We start from the raw sequence: 19,188 nt of genomic DNA, 5'->3' as shown, positions 1-19,188 counted from the left end.
TGGTCCGAGATCTTTTGCATAGGTTAATACATATGTCGAAACCATGCCTTGTTTTGGTCAAATTGCTTAAAAAAACCCAAAAGAATTATAAAGCGAAAATAAAACCAAAAAAAAAAAGAATCTTGAATTGGGGGGAAAAAAATAAATGTCGGAAATCGTGAGTGGGAACAGATTTTTACAAGTCAACCATAATCTTCCAAGTTGCACCTGATAAGTTGGAATCACTGGAAAAGGCAGAGAAGAAATTGGCTGGAGAAGAATTGAGAAGATCGCATTGAAATCTGTGTTTGTGCGCGCAAGCTACATCATGTGAGAAACCAGATATGATAACAGTTTTTGCGGGGAAGAAAGAAGGTCATCAAAGATTGTGCTCGCCGGTTTGCCATGGCAAAGCTTCTCAAGGAAAACAAGCGGTCTATTTTTCTCAAGATTCTTGCATACGTCAAACACACCAGTGATGGTCCAGGTTCCTGACATCTTCAAACTTGAAAAAGCCGTCCATCCACTGATCACGAAGGGCCTTTTCCTGCAAGAAACACACATATTTAGGGCCTGTTTGGATAAGATAGAAAACCATGGTTTTGGGACCCAAACCATGGTTTATGTCTCAGACTTGCCAAACACCTAGGAAAAAATAGAAACCATGGTTTTGGATCAAAATCATGATTTGGAACTCAAAACCATGGTTTCAGAAGAAGTGAATTCATTCTGCTTCTGGCTCAAATGGGATAGTATGATTGTACCTGTAGAGTAGATCTCAACGATAATATGATTTTAACATTCCTCAATTATTTTTTTATAAACATATTTAATCTTATATTTTATAAATATATATACATATTAATTATATTATTTTATATATTATTAATTATGTTGGTAAAAAAATATATTATTAACAAATTTATTTTTTTAAATTAAAATATATTATAAAATCTATCTTTTATGTAATTATCATATTAACTTATACATATTTTAGTAAAATTTGTACATATAAAAAGTTCTTTTGATAACAACTATCCAAACACTCTAATTTATCAGAATCACTTTTTCACAAAATCTATTCTTTACAAAATCTATTTTTTTCAGAATCTATTCTCCAGAAGCTATTCTCCAAACCATAGTTTGGTTTCATCCAAACACACCCGTAATGGCAATCACCGGAACATAGTTATAAGCAGCGCAGCAGACATCACTGGGAGATAAATAAAACGGCCGTTCTCTTCAGGTTGAGCCGAGCTAATCATCATAGGCACATGCTGAATCATGTCAATGTGGTTATTTCGCAGTCATCCCATCTGGGAACTGCTGGCTATTCAGTTAAGAAATATGACCATTTCCTTTTGCACCATTTATGGTCCTTAAATATATTTGACATTATCTTCCAAATCAATCCAGACAGCACTACTTGAACATGGGTTACAAGTACAAATAGAGAGCATAATCCTAAAAGAGTAGCCTGTGAGGAAATGGGGGTGCCAACTTTCATAATGGCTTCACACCATGGTATTTTACCTGGCAACCTGCCAGTCAGATTTTCTGGGGGTATCCCTTTCCGAGTCATCGGGTACTTTCACACAAAAACTACCCTAGTAGATGAGAGAGTCTATTGAACTAATTAATCTTGTGAGGCTCCTCGATATGAGACTCATTACAATATGCATATATACATGTGTCAACACATACAAAAATAGAGGAACAAAGACATAATTCCTCTCCCATACTTATTTTGTACAGTACAAAATCACTTAAAATAAGCTAATCCAATCACATGCATATATCCATGTTTCAATATATCAAAAAGCAGAGGACCATGCTAAAAAAATCACCCACAAAGTCTATTGGAAACCAAAAAGTCCAAAATAGCATCAGAATAAGGGCAAGTTAGTCAGCACAAAGAATCCAAATACCTTGTTAAAAAGCTGTCCAAGCCTGTTAAACTTAACCATTGAATGAAGATGCACTCCTTGAGTCCCAGTTTTTCCATTTACAGCTCTTCCATGACGGACCACAATCACCATCCACAAAGTTCCTCGTCCTGCTCACACGTCCTCATTAATGAGCGTGCGTGCGCCCCCCTTTAATTGAGAGAAAGCAACCTCATTAGAAACAGTTCTTGTTAAAATAACATGAGAAAGAGCATCCAATGTGTAAACAATAGTAATTAAGTGAAATTTCATGTTTCAAGTCACTCTGCATTAGTAATGACTGAGTCTTTGCTGAGACATTCGCCACCTCTTTGCTTCAATATTCAAGCATTTATTTTCTACGAGGACCAATTCCCTTAGCTAAAACGGAGCATCCAAAAACAGGGAAGTGGAAGACCTCCAACAAGAGAACCCAGGAACTTTAACAAGGCTTCGTATAATCCTTCATGGTTTATAACTGGAAGCCTGATTTTCTGAAGTCCAAACCCATTGAACTTACACTCATCTTAAACCTACCATTTTTCATTTCCTCTTACAACAAGGACTCAAGTGTAACCTTCCACAAGGGCACCGTATAAGAATCATATACAATTCACTCTAACTACTATATCAAATCCTTTTCTCCAGATTAAAGCATCTTTGCACATCGAAGAGACTAAAATAATGATTTCCTTAGCAAACGGTCAATTGATGATTGATCACTTTCTTCAGCCACACTAGTTATAAGCATGCATTAAAGATTAAGGATTCAAACAAGTTAATGAAAAAAAAATCAACCAAAATAAAATATTAGGATTTTGACTGTCATCCCTAGTCTCTTCTGGATTGAAGTAGAAAAAAAAATGGAATAAGTTTGGCAGGAACAAAAATCTGACAGCGTTAAAAAAGTGAGGCAGGTTTGAAGGATCACGACTGATCATTTCAAGGGGAAAGAAAAATAAGTTATTCCACATATAACTTTGTACCATTAGCACACATCTCGTATTCTTCAGAGATAAAAGCAGTCTGACGCAGAATCTAGTTTACATTAACAGGTCAATTTTCCAGCAAAATTAACATAGCATAATCCATGCCTTTGTCTCTGTCTGTGTCAAAACAATGCGTTAGCATAAAGAATTTCTTAACATTCTTTTACAGAAGACCAAACAAGTTTCTGACAGATTACCAAAGATTTAAAATATGTGAACGACATGCTCCTGCATTTAAAAGACTGAACAAAATTTTGACTGCGAAGATGACTACTGTAGGTACATATATAAGCGACCAAACCTCACCTGAGTCTGGAGAAGTTGTTGGCATACTTGCCCGATTCACTCTTGCAAAGCCACTTTAAAATTAAATAATATTCTAGTGTTTTTGATGCCCCTCATCATTGATCCCCTTGGACAAGATCTGCAGTATTGAACCCTTGGTAATCCAGGCAGTCATTTCCGGCTGTTGTTCAAAGGGGTTGAGAGGATGCTTTCTTCCATCCTCCAGCTGCACACCATATACAAATGGTAGTTTAAGAGTAAGGAAACTCTGTGGTGGTAAAACCACTTGACATCCAAGGCTGAACTGCAATTTTTGTTCACGATCTGGGACTGATGGAGGCAAGTGTGATGTCTACAAGGACAAAATACAAATAGTGGACAGAGTTAAAAAAAAAAAAAATACAATCACTTTAAAAGTATTGCAGAAGTGTCCCTTCTTGCCAGAGCCTGCCCAAATGGTCTCTCTTAAGTGGATATACAGGGCCCAATTCACCGAAAATTTTGATGTTTTTTGGTTCAAAACTCATCTGTTTTTGATATTACACATGTTATAGTTGTGATGGTGCACAATGTAAAACTGAGGACACTACAAAAGGTTCATATGGAAAGGACAATGTAAAAGGGGTTTTATTGCCCAACCTCATAGGCGATCAGCTTCACAATGGACAGTTTCATGTAATCATACAACCTTCAAGAAAATGTACATTAAAATAGCAGGACTTGCCTCAAATTGTACAATGGGACATGTTGCTAATGTCACAGGAAATGAAGGTGTCACCTACAGCAATATCAATAGATCAGGTAGCTGATCCGATAATAAAATGAAAACAACGAATCTCAATGGCACAAAAATGTTATATTGTTATATCTAATTGTCAATTACATTACAATATGAGTGAACACGTTCAAGTGTCAAATTAAAAATGTAATATGCTATCTACATGAGTAAATTTGCATGTTCTGTAGATTTATAAAAACTAGACAACTGAATGAGTAAAACAAGAACTCAGAGACTAGTAAATTTTCCAGCAGATTTGCATTATAGTACTCAATAATGTTAATTGAAACTTAAAGAAAATGTTTATGAGAGCAGCAACTCATACCAGAAAAATCCTTTTAAGCTGTGAGATTGTGCTGGCAAACTTAACTTTTGGTGGATCCTTCTTGTGCCTTGAGAGCCTGCAATGAGGACAGAACATGTAGACAGGCAAATTTCGGTTCAACATGGAGAATGCAAGATCACTATCATTCATGCTAATAGCTTCAAGATCTTCTCCAAGATCTTTTGGAAGATCAGAAGGTTTGGTCAATATATTAACAGATGTCAAATTTTGTTCCTTCTGTGGATGGTAAGCATATATCACTCCATCTGAATTTGAATCACCATTGACAATAATTTCACTTGATTTGTCCACATCTCTTTCCTTATTTGCTGACACAGAGCTTCGGCGAACCTTACCCCAGCGAGTATTCTTATTTACTTTACTATGATCTGTCAGATTGCTATGTCCAGGTTCAACAGAAGTTACATGAGATTCTTCAGACAATGAGTATGAAGATCCAAGTTCAGCAAGATGTTCTGTATTTAACAGGAAACGATGGCCATGGGGGCATTCATGCTCAAACCCAACATATACTATTACGTGCTTCACAAAAGAATGAGACTTTATTCTTTCACTATCATCCAGGTATACAGGCACTACATTGCTACCTATCTGCAAAAAAGGGTCAGCTTCTCTGCAATTATTATCATTATTGCTATTAAGTGGTGGCCGAACAAAGGATATATCTAAAGATTTTTGAGACACCTGATGATCAGCAACTGCATTGACATGTCCCAAACTCTGACTACTTGTCCTATTTTGCTTCATACCCTTATCAGAACCTGACGTTGGCAATCTCCGCTGCTGAAGAGGGGGGAATCCTGAATCACCAGCAGCTGATCCAGCAACGACCTCAGAAAAAGGTTTTCTCATTTTGAAATTGGGAAGACCTCTACCAAAGCTTATATTTTTATCATCAGATTTATCTAAAGATGTTCTTTGGCCATCCACTTCATTCTGTACAGCAGGGTCAGACTGCATAACGCCAGCTTTCTTTGCATCTGGAATAAATTCAACCATTGGTGGCTTAATTGAAGAACCTTGCTTAACTATACTCTCTGTTGAACCATTTGGCACTTTCTGCTTCTCTAGATATATAGTCCACCTGAGAAGAAATTTTTGGGTGTCACAGAATCCACTTTGAAGTATGCCTTTAGAAGGTTCATAGTATCTTGCATCCCCAATCCGAAGCAAACACCAAGAGGACGACTTGATAGGCTCTATGACTTTGATTTCTGGAAGTCTGAGTGTAGGAAGGAGCTTATCACAGTCAGAGAAACAACTAGCATCAGCTGATTCAAAGTCAAATGGATCAGGACGTAATTGTCGTGATCGGCCACAAGCACAGGCATGAAGGAAAAAATATCCACTGGAATGCGCCTTCAATGAATCACCTAAATCTGAACTAACAGTCTCCACATCATGCCGTTGGTGCATGCATGGTTTGCCTGTTAAGCTAACAGCATCACATAATTGCCTCCCAGATTCCCATATTAAAGTGCATTCCTGTTCTAACTTTTTTGCGAAAAGTTGCACAGCAGGTCCTTTGACCATTGAGCAGAATGCATTCAAAGCATTATTCAAATGGGTTTCATGTTGTGAAGTAGGATAACAATCGGGCAAATCTTTCAAATAAATCTCCTTGGCAGCTGGTATTGCTCTTTGGCACCATGAAGTAGAAAACTTTGTAATGAGCCCTTTACCACTATGCAACCAAGATGCTGCAACATCAAGAGGATCTGTAACCTTTGGAGACCCATCAGCTGCGGGTAAAACTGTGTTCCTTGGACGGGGTCTTCTTTTGATAGTTTCAAATTCATCCAAGCAACTGCCTTTTGCACAGAGAATTCTACTCAACATATGATGACTGGAAGATCGCCAGCCTTCAAAATTTGGAAGATCAGGAGTATTAAATGTTTTCCCTGATGCAGCAGAGGCAGCAGCTGCAGCTGCTGCAACAGCTACCATACCAACACCAGCAGCTGAGCCACTATTGGCGTTAACTAGACCTCCTCTCCCTCTTAAAATATCAGACTGCCTGTAAATGAAATCTTTCACAGATATAATATCCTCTTTGCTAGCACTTTGACTATGGCTTTCCAGCAGAAGGGAATCAGAGTTTGTTTTCCCATTCAAGACATCTTCTACAAGCCCAGTGGCAAACTCAAGAGATTCACCTCTTCGATTTGAAAATTGATCTAACAAAACAACTGCCTTTGATGCATCAAGTGAAAATAAAGGAGCAGAAGTTGAACTGCCTCCGGTTCTCATGCCAGAGTAACTTGATTCAGAACCTGAGAGTGTGCGGCATTTCTTAATTAGAAATCGAATTTGAGCTTCAAGGGAGGACTGTAGTTTTCTCTTGAAGCCACCTTCAGATCGACTTGCAGGGCGTGCCAGCATAACTACTGAACCAGAACCCTTAGCAGGCAAGTTAGTCTTGGCTACACCACTCAAATTAGCAGAGTGATTAAGTGAGGAGGAATCTGAAGAGTCCTCCCCATTACTGTTGGAATTTGGTAAATTGGAGAATTCATCAATGAAAACGAACAATGTGACAGGTATGCATTGTCCTGGAAACAAAGAAGTATAAGAACCTAGACCAGACATGAGAGAAATGGCTGAGGCATTGCGGCTTGAGAAAGCACCGCCTCTACCTGGAGAAGTATTGTTTACTGAAGAGATGGGTCGTGAAGATGATGAAGAATATGATCTAGATGGCGTGTTTGTTGTAGTCTGGGATCTTACAAATGGAGCCATAGCATGCTTGGCTGCTTGTAGCACACGAAAGTTACTCAAGATCTCAGTACCAAAGTGTGATCCCTCCTGAATATGTATAATAACATGGCAAACCTGCATTTCCATGTTGTCAATTACACCTAATATGCACAAATTTCTCGTTGAAAGAGCACTTAACATGCACTGTGCTATATATTCAGAACCTCAAACACTAAGAAAAGAATTTCTATCCCATCGCTCCAAATGGGACATTCATGTCTTCTTTCTTTAACTGATCTTCTAATATTAAAATGCACTACTTCCTCTTAACAACCAAGCTGGCAGACAATATAAGGAATAAGCAAGATTACACATTAAGCAAGCGTTGAAATTGAATCAGAAGATATTAGTCAAAGCCAATAATTCTAAAAGTGGATTATGTAATGAGAAGATATTAGTCAAATCCAATAATTCTTAAAGTGGATTATGTTGAGATGATTCACTGTAAGCATAATCATTTATGCGCTTATCCCCAATTTATTTCTGGTCTTAATTTCTCCATGAGTTTTCCACTTGAGATTTCTTACTCCTTGTACCCCAGCAGTTTTTCATATTCAAACTGCATATAATTAAAATAACCGAAAGTCTGAAACCACCCTACCTCAACTTTCTTTTGCCGAGTATTTTCTAGTGATACTGTATATTCAACTGTAAAGTTCATCCCTCTTCATACTAAGCATTGCAAGCCATGACGGGCACAAAATTTTAATTGTCATGATTCTAAACGTAATTTTGATTATAGATTATGGATAAACAGAAGCATATCATTGCTCATGCACATACATGCCGGTCAATGAAAGAACTGCTCTTTGATCTAGCTGTGGATAGAACCAACACACTGAAATGCCGAGGGTCAATTATGTGTCGAAATTCAATCTTACGGGATTCAACTTATCCTTTATCACATGGAAGGGAGTGACTCCGCAGATCTTTCGATATCAAATTTCATTAAAAGCCCACTTGACTCCCTTGACTCTAGAGCTTCTCTCTCTTTATACCACTTACGACTGACCGCTAGAAAACTGCCAATTATTAAGTAATAGGAAAAGACGACATCATAATTTTCTATGCATATGAACTTCTTCATTTAATCACACTTCAGATCAACACCAACTTCAAAAGTCGTTGATATCTTATCCTTGTCAGTTCCTTAAGGTGACAACTTCAATCAAGACTCAAACTTTACTTATCATGCCCTTAAGTAACTCTATCAAAAGTCGAAGACGGGGCTCCTGATACTTCAATACATCCATAAGATGCCGAGATAAAATCAGACTAATAAAGCCCATAGCATGCCATGTAAAATTCACTTACAGAGAACATAAAAAGCATTCCCTGAAGGTCTCCAAACTCGTGCTCTTCCACAACGGAATCAAATCCGGGTGACGGCTCAGAAAATCCGTCAATGGCCGGGCAGCCAGTGGAACAAAACTGCAAATATAATATCCCCTTTTCTTCATCGTGGTAATAACTAATTCTCCTCCACTTAAACCAGTCTCTGGCTTCCTCTTCGTCGACGAATAGTCGTTTATCAAGATTGCCCGAGCCGAACACATTGAAGTCGATAACACGGTTAATAAGCTGCGTGGAATCGTCGGGTCTTCGGGAAATGAAGCCAACAACCACCACACCATCCGAGGAGCGAGGCAGTGATGGGGAGGCAGAGGAGGAGGAGGACGAAGGTGTTGCAGAGGAGGAAGAGGAAGAATGATCTGAGGAGGGAATGGGAGTGGGGAGTGGAGGAGGAGGAGGAGGAGGTAGAGAAGAAGAAGATGAAGTGATGGGAAGATTGGGAGAAGGAGGCGGGCGTACGAGAACTCGAACTTGGGAGGGTTTTGGCGCGTCCATGAACTCAGAGGAGAGGACGCGACTGGCTAAAGATGTAGACTTTCAGTTCGTGTCGGGTCTGGAACACCAAAACTCAACACAGTAGACTGCCCTCCAAAGAATAGTTTTCAGCGCCACTAAACATGGATCATATGAATTGAGTAAATAATTGACCTTGCAGCTCGATACATAACTAAAAATAACCGTAAAACAATTTTTTATTGTTAAAAAATGTTTTTTAGTTTAATTATTTGAAATTATAAATAACTCACTGCTATTGGAATAAAATGGTTGACCAGCAATACAATTTTTTTATTGATTATGTGTTAAATTTACAGTTGTTTTAAAAATAATATTTTTGATTCAGGGGAAAGATTTAGATTTTTCCGTGGAGGAAAGTATTTTGTTATTAACTTAAAATGAATAACTGTTTTCATTAGCAAATTAAACTTTTTTATTTTTAAAATATTAAACTGAAAAAGGAATGTCATCGAACAAAATCGTTAGATCATTTATAAGTAAAATACATTCAGTTATAAACTTTTATAAAAGATTACTTTTACGCTGATTTCAAATTAAAATTTTCTAATGTAAAATCATGTGAATCTTTGCATAAAATATGAATTTGTTTGTTATGCCAAATGAATTCAAATAAATAGTAATTTCCAGATATAAAACATTTTTACATTATTTTTTTGTCATCAATATTTTTATATTTTTAAATTGAACAGAAAAAAAAAAATTTTTTACCGTCAATAACATCATAATAATAAAACAAATAATAACATCATAAATGTTTTATATATTTTATTGATTAATAAAAAGAACTTATGTCTTCCGACCAAAAAAAAAAAAAAGGCATTTATCTCAGACTGAAGCCGTATCATGTCGCCTGTCCAATGGTTGACAAGCGACGAATTTTTTTCTTTCCTTTTTAGCCCCCAATCAATGGCTAATTTAAGATCTGCACCTCCAATCCTCCTGAATATAAGCTTCTAAAATTCGAACACATATCTCATACTATCGTTGTAAACTTTTTTAATCATCATCAAATCTAAGCTTTTAGATAGGTGCAACTGTTAATTTTTTTATATTTTTAATCCAAATTAATGCCATCACTTGTAATAGTAATTTGCTCATAAGTTTTCTCATCTAAGACTGTACTATACCAACAATACTTACATAATTTTTAAAAGTTTGTGTGTTTTTTCAAAACACCTCATCATGTAATGATTAAAATTTAACACGTAAAGATAAAAGTATTCTTATTTCAAATGTTTTGAAAAAAAAAATTGATCTATATTTGATTTTAAGAAAGTAGTATTTGTTTTTGGTTCTTCACTGAGTATTTGATATTTGATTTCATCAGTCTCTTTTATTTATTACTCTTTCGTAGGATGAGTGAATAGAAAACTGAGATGAGTTTAAAAGAGACTACTTCTCAAATACGAGGAACATGGGGTAGAAGATTAAGGGGGTGTTTAGATAGAAATCAAATCATGATTTTAGAAGTGATTTTATGATCTACAAAGTAAATATATGAATGAGTTTATCTCGATTTGCCGAAAAATCCTACGAATAAGTATTTTTTAAGGTATTCAAACACCCCAGATAAAAATGAGAAGTCAAACCCCCTTTGGCCATAAATGAAATATAGGAAAGTTGAGAGATATCCTAGAAAATCTGACCAAGACAAATAGGGAGGCCTCGAGCTTCCGCAGGTCGATCATTATCGGAATCTCATATATAGCCACCACTCAGACTTGAGACTGCCGCTACATTATCTCTTTGCGTTTTCACGCTCGCGGGCTCTCGCCTAATGCAAGCTGCATTGCCTGCTATGGCGGCCCTCACTGTTCTGTCGTCTTCACCCCTTCTGACTCAACTTTCTCTGTTCGAAAGTCATAACCCACCTCTTCAGTCTTCCTTCCATGGCGTCTCCCTCAAGCTCAAACCATCTCCTCTCTCCCTTGCCCTTGCCACGGCCCCCTCTAAGCCTCTTTTCGTCGCCGCTGCCTCCAAGAAAGCCGTGGCTGTCCTCAAAGGCAATTCCGCTGTCGAAGGTGTCGTCACGTTGACCCAAGAAGACGATGGTTGGTTCTCTTCTCTCCTGAGTTTCCCTTCCATTGCCACTTGCTAATCCTAGCTCCATTCGAACCAGTTTTTTTTTTTTTTTTTTTTAATTTGCTTTTTTTGGTTATTCCCTAATCAGTAATACCAGAAATGCTCTTGGTAACTCCTCGGTTATTTTTGGAAGATCTTGGCAAGACAATTCTTTTTAAACATAGAAAAACTAGAAAGTATGTTACCATACTGTACAAATCGGTACAATGGAGGATAGAATGAGGTAAATGTAGCCAAAAAGAAATAAGAAACGACTGGAACTAAGCACTATATTGATTTAGTGGCAATTCCTTTACATACATTCCATTCTGAAGCTTACGGCTTGGTATCGTAAAACACGAGAGTAAAGTAATCCTCTTCTTTGGGTTCGTTTGATGTTACAAATGAAGATTGTGAAATCTGCCAAGTGAAATATTTCTACACAAGATTATGTAGATTAGTTTTTGTGCTGCTGGCTAAATTTTAGTATTGATATGTTCCAATACTTCACTATTGTTTCCATCTGAAGCCGACAGCTCCTAAATGGAGCAGAATTTCTTAACTTGTTAAATTCCTGTGTGATGTGTACTGTGTAGGCCCAACAACAGTTAATGTTCGAGTTACTGGCCTTACTCCAGGACCTCATGGTTTTCATCTAGTGAGTCTTTTCTGATTTTGCAAATTTAGCCCTGTCCAGAATACCCTCCTAAACTGTGCTACTTGTTTCTCTTGCAGCATGAGTATGGTGATACCACAAATGGATGTATGTCAACCGGTAAGCCTTTTTTTTTTGGTTAAGCACGCAGTTTTCTTTTCTTTTTAATTGTTTTACTGATGAAGTCATAATTTTTGCTTCTCTGATGACACATATAGGAGCACATTTTAATCCTAATAACAAGACACATGGCGCTCCTGAGGATGAAGTCCGTCATGCGGGTGACCTGGGAAACATAGTTGCTAATGCTGACGGTAGATACAATTTTATCTTCTTTTCTTTCTCCTTCTATTTTGAATTGTTACTAACCTGTATATGCACCATTTTATCTCTTTGCATTACAGGAATTGCAGAGGCAACAATCACAGATAATCAGGTGCTCTTTCTATTTTAATATATATCTTCTTAAATGTTCTACAGCCGTTGGTCTTAATCTGTGTGCTTGAGTTCCACATCATTCTACTGTAGTTCTCCTTGGTTGTGGCTAATTATGTACCTGAAACATACAGATACCACTTATTGGCCCCAATTCAGTTGTTGGAAGAGCCCTTGTGGTTCATGAGCTTGAGGATGACCTCGGGAAAGGTTAGTTTTCCTCTTCTTCTTTCTTTTTTCTTTTTTGGCTTACAAATCCTTCTGCGGAGAAAATTATTGTTGGCAGCTCCAGCTCATACTGTCTCAACATTACAGAAATAAGTAGATTAACGGGCAATGAATATATTGATCAAGGGGTGCTATCATAACTCATAAACTTTTAGAATAAATAAATTTATGCTACTGTTCTAGCAAGTTGAAAGGACGAGTATTATTGCTTGTGCTCAAATCTGCACTTCACTCTTGTACTGGGTGTATTGAGTTAATCACAACTGAAGCCTTTTTTGGAATAAAAAGCTGTTGTTAAAACATACAAATACAAAAAGGAGGAACGAAGATTCTATACCCCTGTTTATGAGGCACTTGATTAGTCATCTATATTTACTTTTACTTTTGTAGGTGGACATGAACTTAGTTTGACCACTGGAAATGCTGGCGGAAGATTGGCATGTGGTAAGATAGAATTCATACTGTTTCGTCATTTTTCAAATTCTTCAATTAGTCTGTTCAAATAGAAGCCTTGTCATTTTCTGCGTTTGTGGTTTAGTTATTGTAATCTGAATCGTGATGTTAAACTAAAACAATTTCCTCAGACAATGACTTGCAAAATAAGCGCTAACATGATTCAGAAGCTAGCAAGCTTGGATATGGACTAATGTTTTTTCTTTTCTTTTCTTTTCTTTCCTTTGGGCATATAATTCCTTTTTCCTTTCTTTTTTGGGTTCATAATTTTGGCATGATGCCTGAGAAGCTTGAATACTCAGTTCTTTTTGTCATTCAATGGGTACACTCTTACATTTCGTTGAGTCGCCCCCACTAATAATTGCTATCGTTATATGATATGAACTATGAATTGATCTAACAATATACGTGTGCTTGTTTGCAGGCGTGGTGGGTTTGACTCCAGTTTAATTTGAATGCAAAATGGTGCTAGAAGCAGCCGTGGCATTTTATCCTTTGTTTGCTTACTATAGCCTCACGTGCATGTATTGGAGACTATGTGGGACATGATATGTGCTTATGAAGCTGGGTGTGAAATTGAATAACTAAACATGCATTGGTGTTTGGTCAGATTGTTATAATCCTTTATGTGCGTCCTCCACAATAAAATTGACTTCTCATGTACTCCTTTTTGGCTGCCTTTGAATGAATCTGACGTTTAAATCCTTATTATATCAACATTTTACATGGCTTTATGTCCTGGCTGCGACTATGTAGCATTTTTAGCATAAACGATGGTGTCATAGTTCGTAGTTTATGCCCCTCTTTTGGTATGATGGAGCAACGGCGAGTTTGAACCCAGAAACTGCCTAAACACTGCGAGCATTTGGGAAACATGGCTCTGTATTCCTGATTTGACTGCTTTAACATTTTTTTCCTTTTTGGCATTTTTAAAATAATGTGCAATACTTAGTGGGCTGGCTCTCTGTCTATGAATGGGCCTCAGTTGGATAGGTCCGTGCAATTTGATCACTTGCTATGACCCAAAAAAGTGTTTTAAAAATCTTTTTTAAAAAGAAAAAAGAGAGAAGAGAGCTGGCTTTAATTTGTCCGGTGGATGATGGTGTCAAGTGTCAAGGTACCAGTGGCCGGGACAGTTTATTTTATTGCCATATGTTTATTGTGGAATTATCAGGGCACTTAATAAAAGTCCAAAATTTAGTTGGTGCAAGTAACAATAAAAAGAAAGGAGTACTCGACGGTTACAATAACTTTAATTTAATTAGAGAAAACAAAATAGATCTCTCTGTTATATAATGCCGATTATTCTTCTATCATATGCAGGCAAGTCAGCAGGAAAAGAAAAGTGGGTGGAAAGTGTAGTTAAAGCATATTTGTGCAACGTCCGTTACGAGTTATGATTCACCACTGGCTTCACTAGAGACGTCCTTTTCTGGTTAGCAGTTGAGCCGAAAACGAAGCAACTTGGGATTAGGCACTAAACCAGGCTGTAGCGTTTGCAGAGGTTGTCAGTAATATTCATGCATGACCCGTTTTAACCCAGAAATCAGCAAGCTCGTGAGGGATGGCCCCAGATGGATCATATAGAGAGGAGAACAAATTGAAATCGATCTCACATATACGTTGGCCATTGATGAGGAAGTGGGAAGTGGTTTGGGAGGGATTAAACTAATCACGAGGTAAGCGTGAGAAATAGAAGAGAAAAAGGGGTAAAAGCGAAATGTTAAGTGTAAGGTAGAGGGTGGGCAATAAGTCGTGGTCATTGAGATGAGAGGCAGCCTTTTTGGCTCACCCGTGACCACCTCTGTCTTCACTCTTCAGTTTATGTTTTTTGTTGCAAATTCCACTCAACTACGAGTGGCTCTCCAACGTAACCATACCAACAAAACTTGTCATCACTATAACGAGCACCCACACCATTCTTTACTATTAATTACTGCTCCATATCAAAACCTCACCTCTGTTTGTGTCTTTATATATGTTATTCATTATTAGTGGATTTGCCTTTTCTGTTTTGTGTGTATCATGCACGGACTGTGGCCTTTTGAAAACAAAAAAACAAAGAAAACTAAAGATAAGAAAACTATTCATATATATTATATAGGAAAAAAGGGCTATTTGGCTTGAAGGAAAAGCTTGAAAAGTTGGGGGTTCATGCCTGCCTCTGCCACAATGGGTGGTGCACGACACAGTCTTTTTTCCAGTCTTATCTCTGCTGCGTTTTTACGTGACACACTGATAAAGACTAGCTCTTGTCTTGCGTAGCTCACACTCACACATGCTCATCATCTTCAATCCAACCAGAATTTTTTTTTGGGACGGAGGGATAGAGAAATATATTGATCCTCAACAGTAGTAAAATTTTAGGAGCTAGCAGCACAAAACTAATTCAAAGGGAGGAAGGAGGAGATTGTTCGACTAAATATGTTAGGTTTAAATACTTCTCTCATTTTTCAAAAATCAGTTTCGCATCTCTGAAAATTTCTCATCAGGTATGTATATTGTTATCTGTTAATGAGTCTATAATTTATATCCTATATAAGTATGACCATCACGATCAGCTATACCAATCAATTGGCCAAACTTCAATTTTAACTCCGCTATGGATAGACACAGTTGAAGGTTTTCCAAATAGAGAAAGAAAAAAAATGAAGAAAAAAGGCGGGGAAAAAAAGAAAGAGAAGATAAACCCTTGGGTAGTATAAGCATATAACTCTAGGAACACAAAGCCAAAAATGGACGAAGAAAGACAAAGTCGGAAATGATGACCCCATCTTTAGCACAGCTCGCGAGCAAACTTAAAAAAAAAAAAAAAAAAAAAAAAAAAGAGAAGACTAAATCATGATCACAGATAGTGCTTTAACAAGATAGGAAACCAAGGCAATGGCCTTATTAATTAAATATTGGGGAAGAGATGCCTTGGTCCAAATCTCACAATACCAGACTAAATATTTCACCTTTATGCGTCAGAGTGACACCATTTTTTTTTATTGCCACCTATGTATTATATATTAATATAAATATAAGATGTGAGATTTTAGTTAAAAGATCATCAATGACTGAAGCTGTTAGCCAGGGATAATATATATGGACGCCCAAATTGATTAGGAGGCTGTGAAAGTCAAATGTTGCTGCGCACTGACAAATACGTTGGTGTTAATTAGTGTAAATAGAGCCTTAGTTGCAACAAACCACTTTGTCTTGAACCCCAATATATAATATACGTGAGGTGGAGTATTAGGTTTACTAGCTAGTTGTGTGTGTGTGTATATGGTGGCCTTATTCAACTCGACATTGCTCTCAAAGCAATCCAAAACCTCAGTACTCCACCTGTTGCACTAGTGCCCAACAACCATAATTCAATTTCCAAACCCTTAATCATCTTCTTCTCGATTATTTTTTTCATAATCATATTCTTTCAAGTGTTTGACCTTCATTATTTAAACTCCAAATTCTCCCTCTAATAATTGTAAGTGAGACAGGCCGATCTAATTAATCATGCAACTCCCCTTCTAACTAAACTAGTATTATATCTACAGCAGCTTGAAATTAAAGGTCATTGGCTGCTGCCCTGCAGAACCTCATGTAACTGATCAAGGCATCTTTCAGGAGAGAAGAGGGCGGTTGGAATGATTAAGAGGCGCGGCATCTTAGTTTATATGTGTACGTGAATCTGAGAAAGAAAACCGAAATTATGAGAAAAAGAAAAAAGTGTGTCACTGTCTTGAGTTGTGTGAGATATGGATAATATGAAAGTTATGGTTAGGAAGGGGCAGTTGGATGACTGAGGGCCAAGCGAAAAATAAGGACAGCAAAAGCGTATATATATATATATAGATATAAATATTCCTTTCAAGGGTGGTAGTAACAAGTTTAGAAGAAGGAGAGAGATGAGGAGATTTAGATGCAACCAACAACTTGCTAATTTACTGGTCATGATATGAGTGGTTCAGAAGAAGCTGCTCCTCTCTCCTTTGTGTGTCTGTTGTAAAGTGAAGTGCTATAAGTCCACTTGCTACTTCGATCACTATCTTTATTTGTTTGCTAATGCCTTCCTCTCCATGGATTCTAGTGTTTTTATTAATTAGTTCGCTTTAAATAAAAAACTCAGTTTTATTTCATTCATGAAAGAAAAATTAAAGAGTTGTATGAGTTCAAAACTGTATCGGATTTATCATAATTATCTGAAGTTAGATTTATTACTATTATTTAATAGGAATTACTCCTCCAGTTCTAAAAATAAGACCCTTATGTTAGTGTATATAAGAGTCTTATATTTAAGATCGGAAGAGTATATAAGTAACGGCTCATTTTAATTTCATTGAAATATAAAAATACAATATAAGAAAGTTTATAAAATCCTTACCCCATGCACATGACCATATTAAATTTGAACCTTTTTTCCCGAGGAAAAAGTGCTATTTGACAACTGACCGGTCCTCATCGTTTAAATAGTTAAATGGACGAAGAATACCATGATATCACATCAGACATAAGATAAACTTTTGACCCTCGGATCGTTTAATCTTTCTTGTGTTAGCGGTTGACGGCTTCTCACTTCTCTGATCTCACGCTCTTTTTTTGTTTTTGGGCTAAGAATCTCACGCTTATTAGCCTTTGTATTGCTTTTTTGTTCAATAATCACCATCACTAATTCTGTACCCAAAAAAAAAATGGATCGTGAACCCAACTCCTTTTCTAAAATTTTTGTACCAAAAAAAAAAACTAATTCTGTTCTATACTTCTATTAATTGAACTGTTATATTTCATGAAACACTACTTGCTTTTTGACCAAAGAGAAAACACTACTACTTCATTTCCTCGGTGGCTTAACTAAATTGGTGGCAAAAAAATTAGGTCAGCGACGACTTAAATATCTTATTTTATAATATATTATAATTAAATCGATAATAATAAGGATAAATCTTCGGTAACTGAATCGGTAGTATATGGTGGCTGATTAAATTAATTTTATTCCCAATGGAATTAATTGAATTCTAATGTTTCTCTGTGGCGACAAAACTGTACAGTTTAGCTTATCATCCGAAAGAATAAATGTAAGCAAAGGGAAAAAATTTTCATTGGAAGTTACGTCTTTTGAGCTACAAGTTGAATTGAGTCATTAATTAATTAATAAATGCAGTGTGTGAGCTTAGTTGCAAAAGGCTTCAGAGTCACGTTTGTTATATACTTCGTCATCTCAATTCTCAAATAATTAAAACTGAATGAATACAAAAGGAATATATATATATATATATATATATGAAGAAAGAATGCTCTACTTTTTCTCCACCAGCAAGCCAGTTCTGATTATAATATACAAAAGTATTTGTCTTGTTTCCTGGCATTGGATCAACAAATCAAAGAAATATAATACTTGGGAATAGAGAAATAAAAAGAGAGAAAACAGTTATATAGAAATGAATGGGCACTTGAGGCAGCTATAGCAGGATATGGGAGGGGCAAATGGGATCCTTCTCATCAACATTACGTGCCTCACACAACACAACAACATGTTCACCATATTTTATTATTTGCTACGCTAAGAATCTTCATATCCCATCTGATCTCTTCCACTTTTTCCATTCGATCTGCTCCAAATACTTCACTACTATTCATTGAACCTCTCCTCTTACTTGTCTCTCAATTAAAATGTTCGCCTTATCAATTCTTGATCAATCCGATTTAATTTCCACTGGCCAATGCATTGGGACCAAATGTTTCTTCAATGTCACTTTGGTTTAATTTAATTTCCCCCTAAATTATTTATGAGCTGCATATATGTGCATGATTGACCCAGAAGGCGTAATGCTCATTTGTGTTTACTTTTGTTTCTGTGTATAGTGACAGATGGATACAACACATGGAGAGATTAAAAAACGAACTGTCGGGTTAGGTATGGCACAAGATTAATTATATGGTTGCTACCACACACACCACTTCATTATTATAAATTACCAGGTCCTAATTATATTCATCACTTTCCTGAAACAATCCAATCGATCGCCACCATTAATTAATACCCCTATCTCCGTTTTTCAAACTTCATTATCAGCTGGCTAATTCAATTATATGTATCATATCATGTTTCTTAAGGGGAAAAAAAATACCGCAGTTGTTTGACCCGGTTGTTGTATAAAGTTGGAAGAGTTTCTCTTACACACGAGCCTAGCTGGTTATAACGAAAGGGCCAAATTAAAGCCAGGTCAACTTGGATAAGGACGATCTTCGGCCATTGATTTTGTTTTTGTGACACACTTTGTTTGGTTCTTCAGTGTGCATTACATAACTACGGAAGGAATATAAGGTTAGCGTACAGATACAGATTGATGTATAGAATGATTCTAAAACTAAAACGTGACCCAGAGTAAGTTTGAATGTGACAACTTGTTGGTTCCTAATTAAGTTTCTTTTTTCAATTTATCATT

General features: G+C 36.7%; 2 protein-coding genes across 2 annotated transcripts; one reads left to right on the top strand and one right to left on the bottom strand.

The window, feature by feature from the left end:
- On the bottom strand, positions 1-8,907 carry LOC114716133 (uncharacterized). Its single transcript, XM_028901067.1, has 7 exons — positions 8,374-8,907; positions 6,939-7,134; positions 4,282-6,854; positions 3,903-3,956; positions 3,200-3,530; positions 1,908-2,075; positions 1-526 (listed from the first exon to the last, which is right to left on the bottom strand). The coding sequence occupies exons 1-5, from the start codon at positions 8,905-8,907 to the stop codon at positions 3,273-3,275; spliced, it is 3,615 nt and encodes a 1,204-aa protein (XP_028756900.1). The 3' UTR covers positions 1-526; positions 1,908-2,075; positions 3,200-3,272.
- A 1,713-nt stretch (positions 8,908-10,620) lies between these two features.
- LOC114716136 (superoxide dismutase [Cu-Zn], chloroplastic) lies at positions 10,621-13,474 on the top strand. The gene is made up of 8 exons (XM_028901069.1): positions 10,621-10,979; positions 11,586-11,647; positions 11,725-11,764; positions 11,863-11,958; positions 12,049-12,080; positions 12,214-12,289; positions 12,698-12,751; positions 13,185-13,474. The coding sequence occupies exons 1-8, from the start codon at positions 10,706-10,708 to the stop codon at positions 13,208-13,210; spliced, it is 660 nt and encodes a 219-aa protein (XP_028756902.1). The 5' UTR covers positions 10,621-10,705; the 3' UTR covers positions 13,211-13,474.
- Positions 13,475-19,188: the final 5,714 nt, after the last annotated feature.

Source organism: Neltuma alba, unplaced genomic scaffold, assembly GCF_004799145.2.
Source record: "Neltuma alba isolate B1F8T4 unplaced genomic scaffold, ASM479914v2 tig00011644_pilon, whole genome shotgun sequence".
Taxonomy (NCBI): domain Eukaryota; kingdom Viridiplantae; phylum Streptophyta; class Magnoliopsida; order Fabales; family Fabaceae; genus Neltuma; species Neltuma alba.
The sequence above is the reverse complement of the archived record's forward strand: the minus strand, read 5'-3'. Positions and strand labels throughout refer to the sequence as shown.

Excerpts from the sequence above, each read along its gene's own strand:
- LOC114716136 (XM_028901069.1), top strand. The coding sequence starts at position 10,706 with ATGCAAGCTGCATTGCCTGCTATGGCGGCCCTCACTGTTCTGTCGTCT. Across the intron at positions 12,290-12,697 it reads TGAGGATGACCTCGGGAAAG|GTGGACATGAACTTAGTTTG; the intron begins GTTAGTTTTCCT and ends TTACTTTTGTAG. Across the intron at positions 12,752-13,184 it reads TGGCGGAAGATTGGCATGTG|GCGTGGTGGGTTTGACTCCA; the intron begins GTAAGATAGAAT and ends GCTTGTTTGCAG.
- LOC114716133 (XM_028901067.1), bottom strand. The coding sequence starts at position 8,907 with ATGGACGCGCCAAAACCCTCCCAAGTTCGAGTTCTCGTACGCCCGCCT. Across the intron at positions 7,135-8,373 it reads GAATGCTTTTTATGTTCTCT|GTTTGCCATGTTATTATACA; the intron begins GTAAGTGAATTT and ends ATGGAAATGCAG. Across the intron at positions 6,855-6,938 it reads AGTAAACAATACTTCTCCAG|GACAATGCATACCTGTCACA; the intron begins GTAGAGGCGGTG and ends CTTTGTTTCCAG.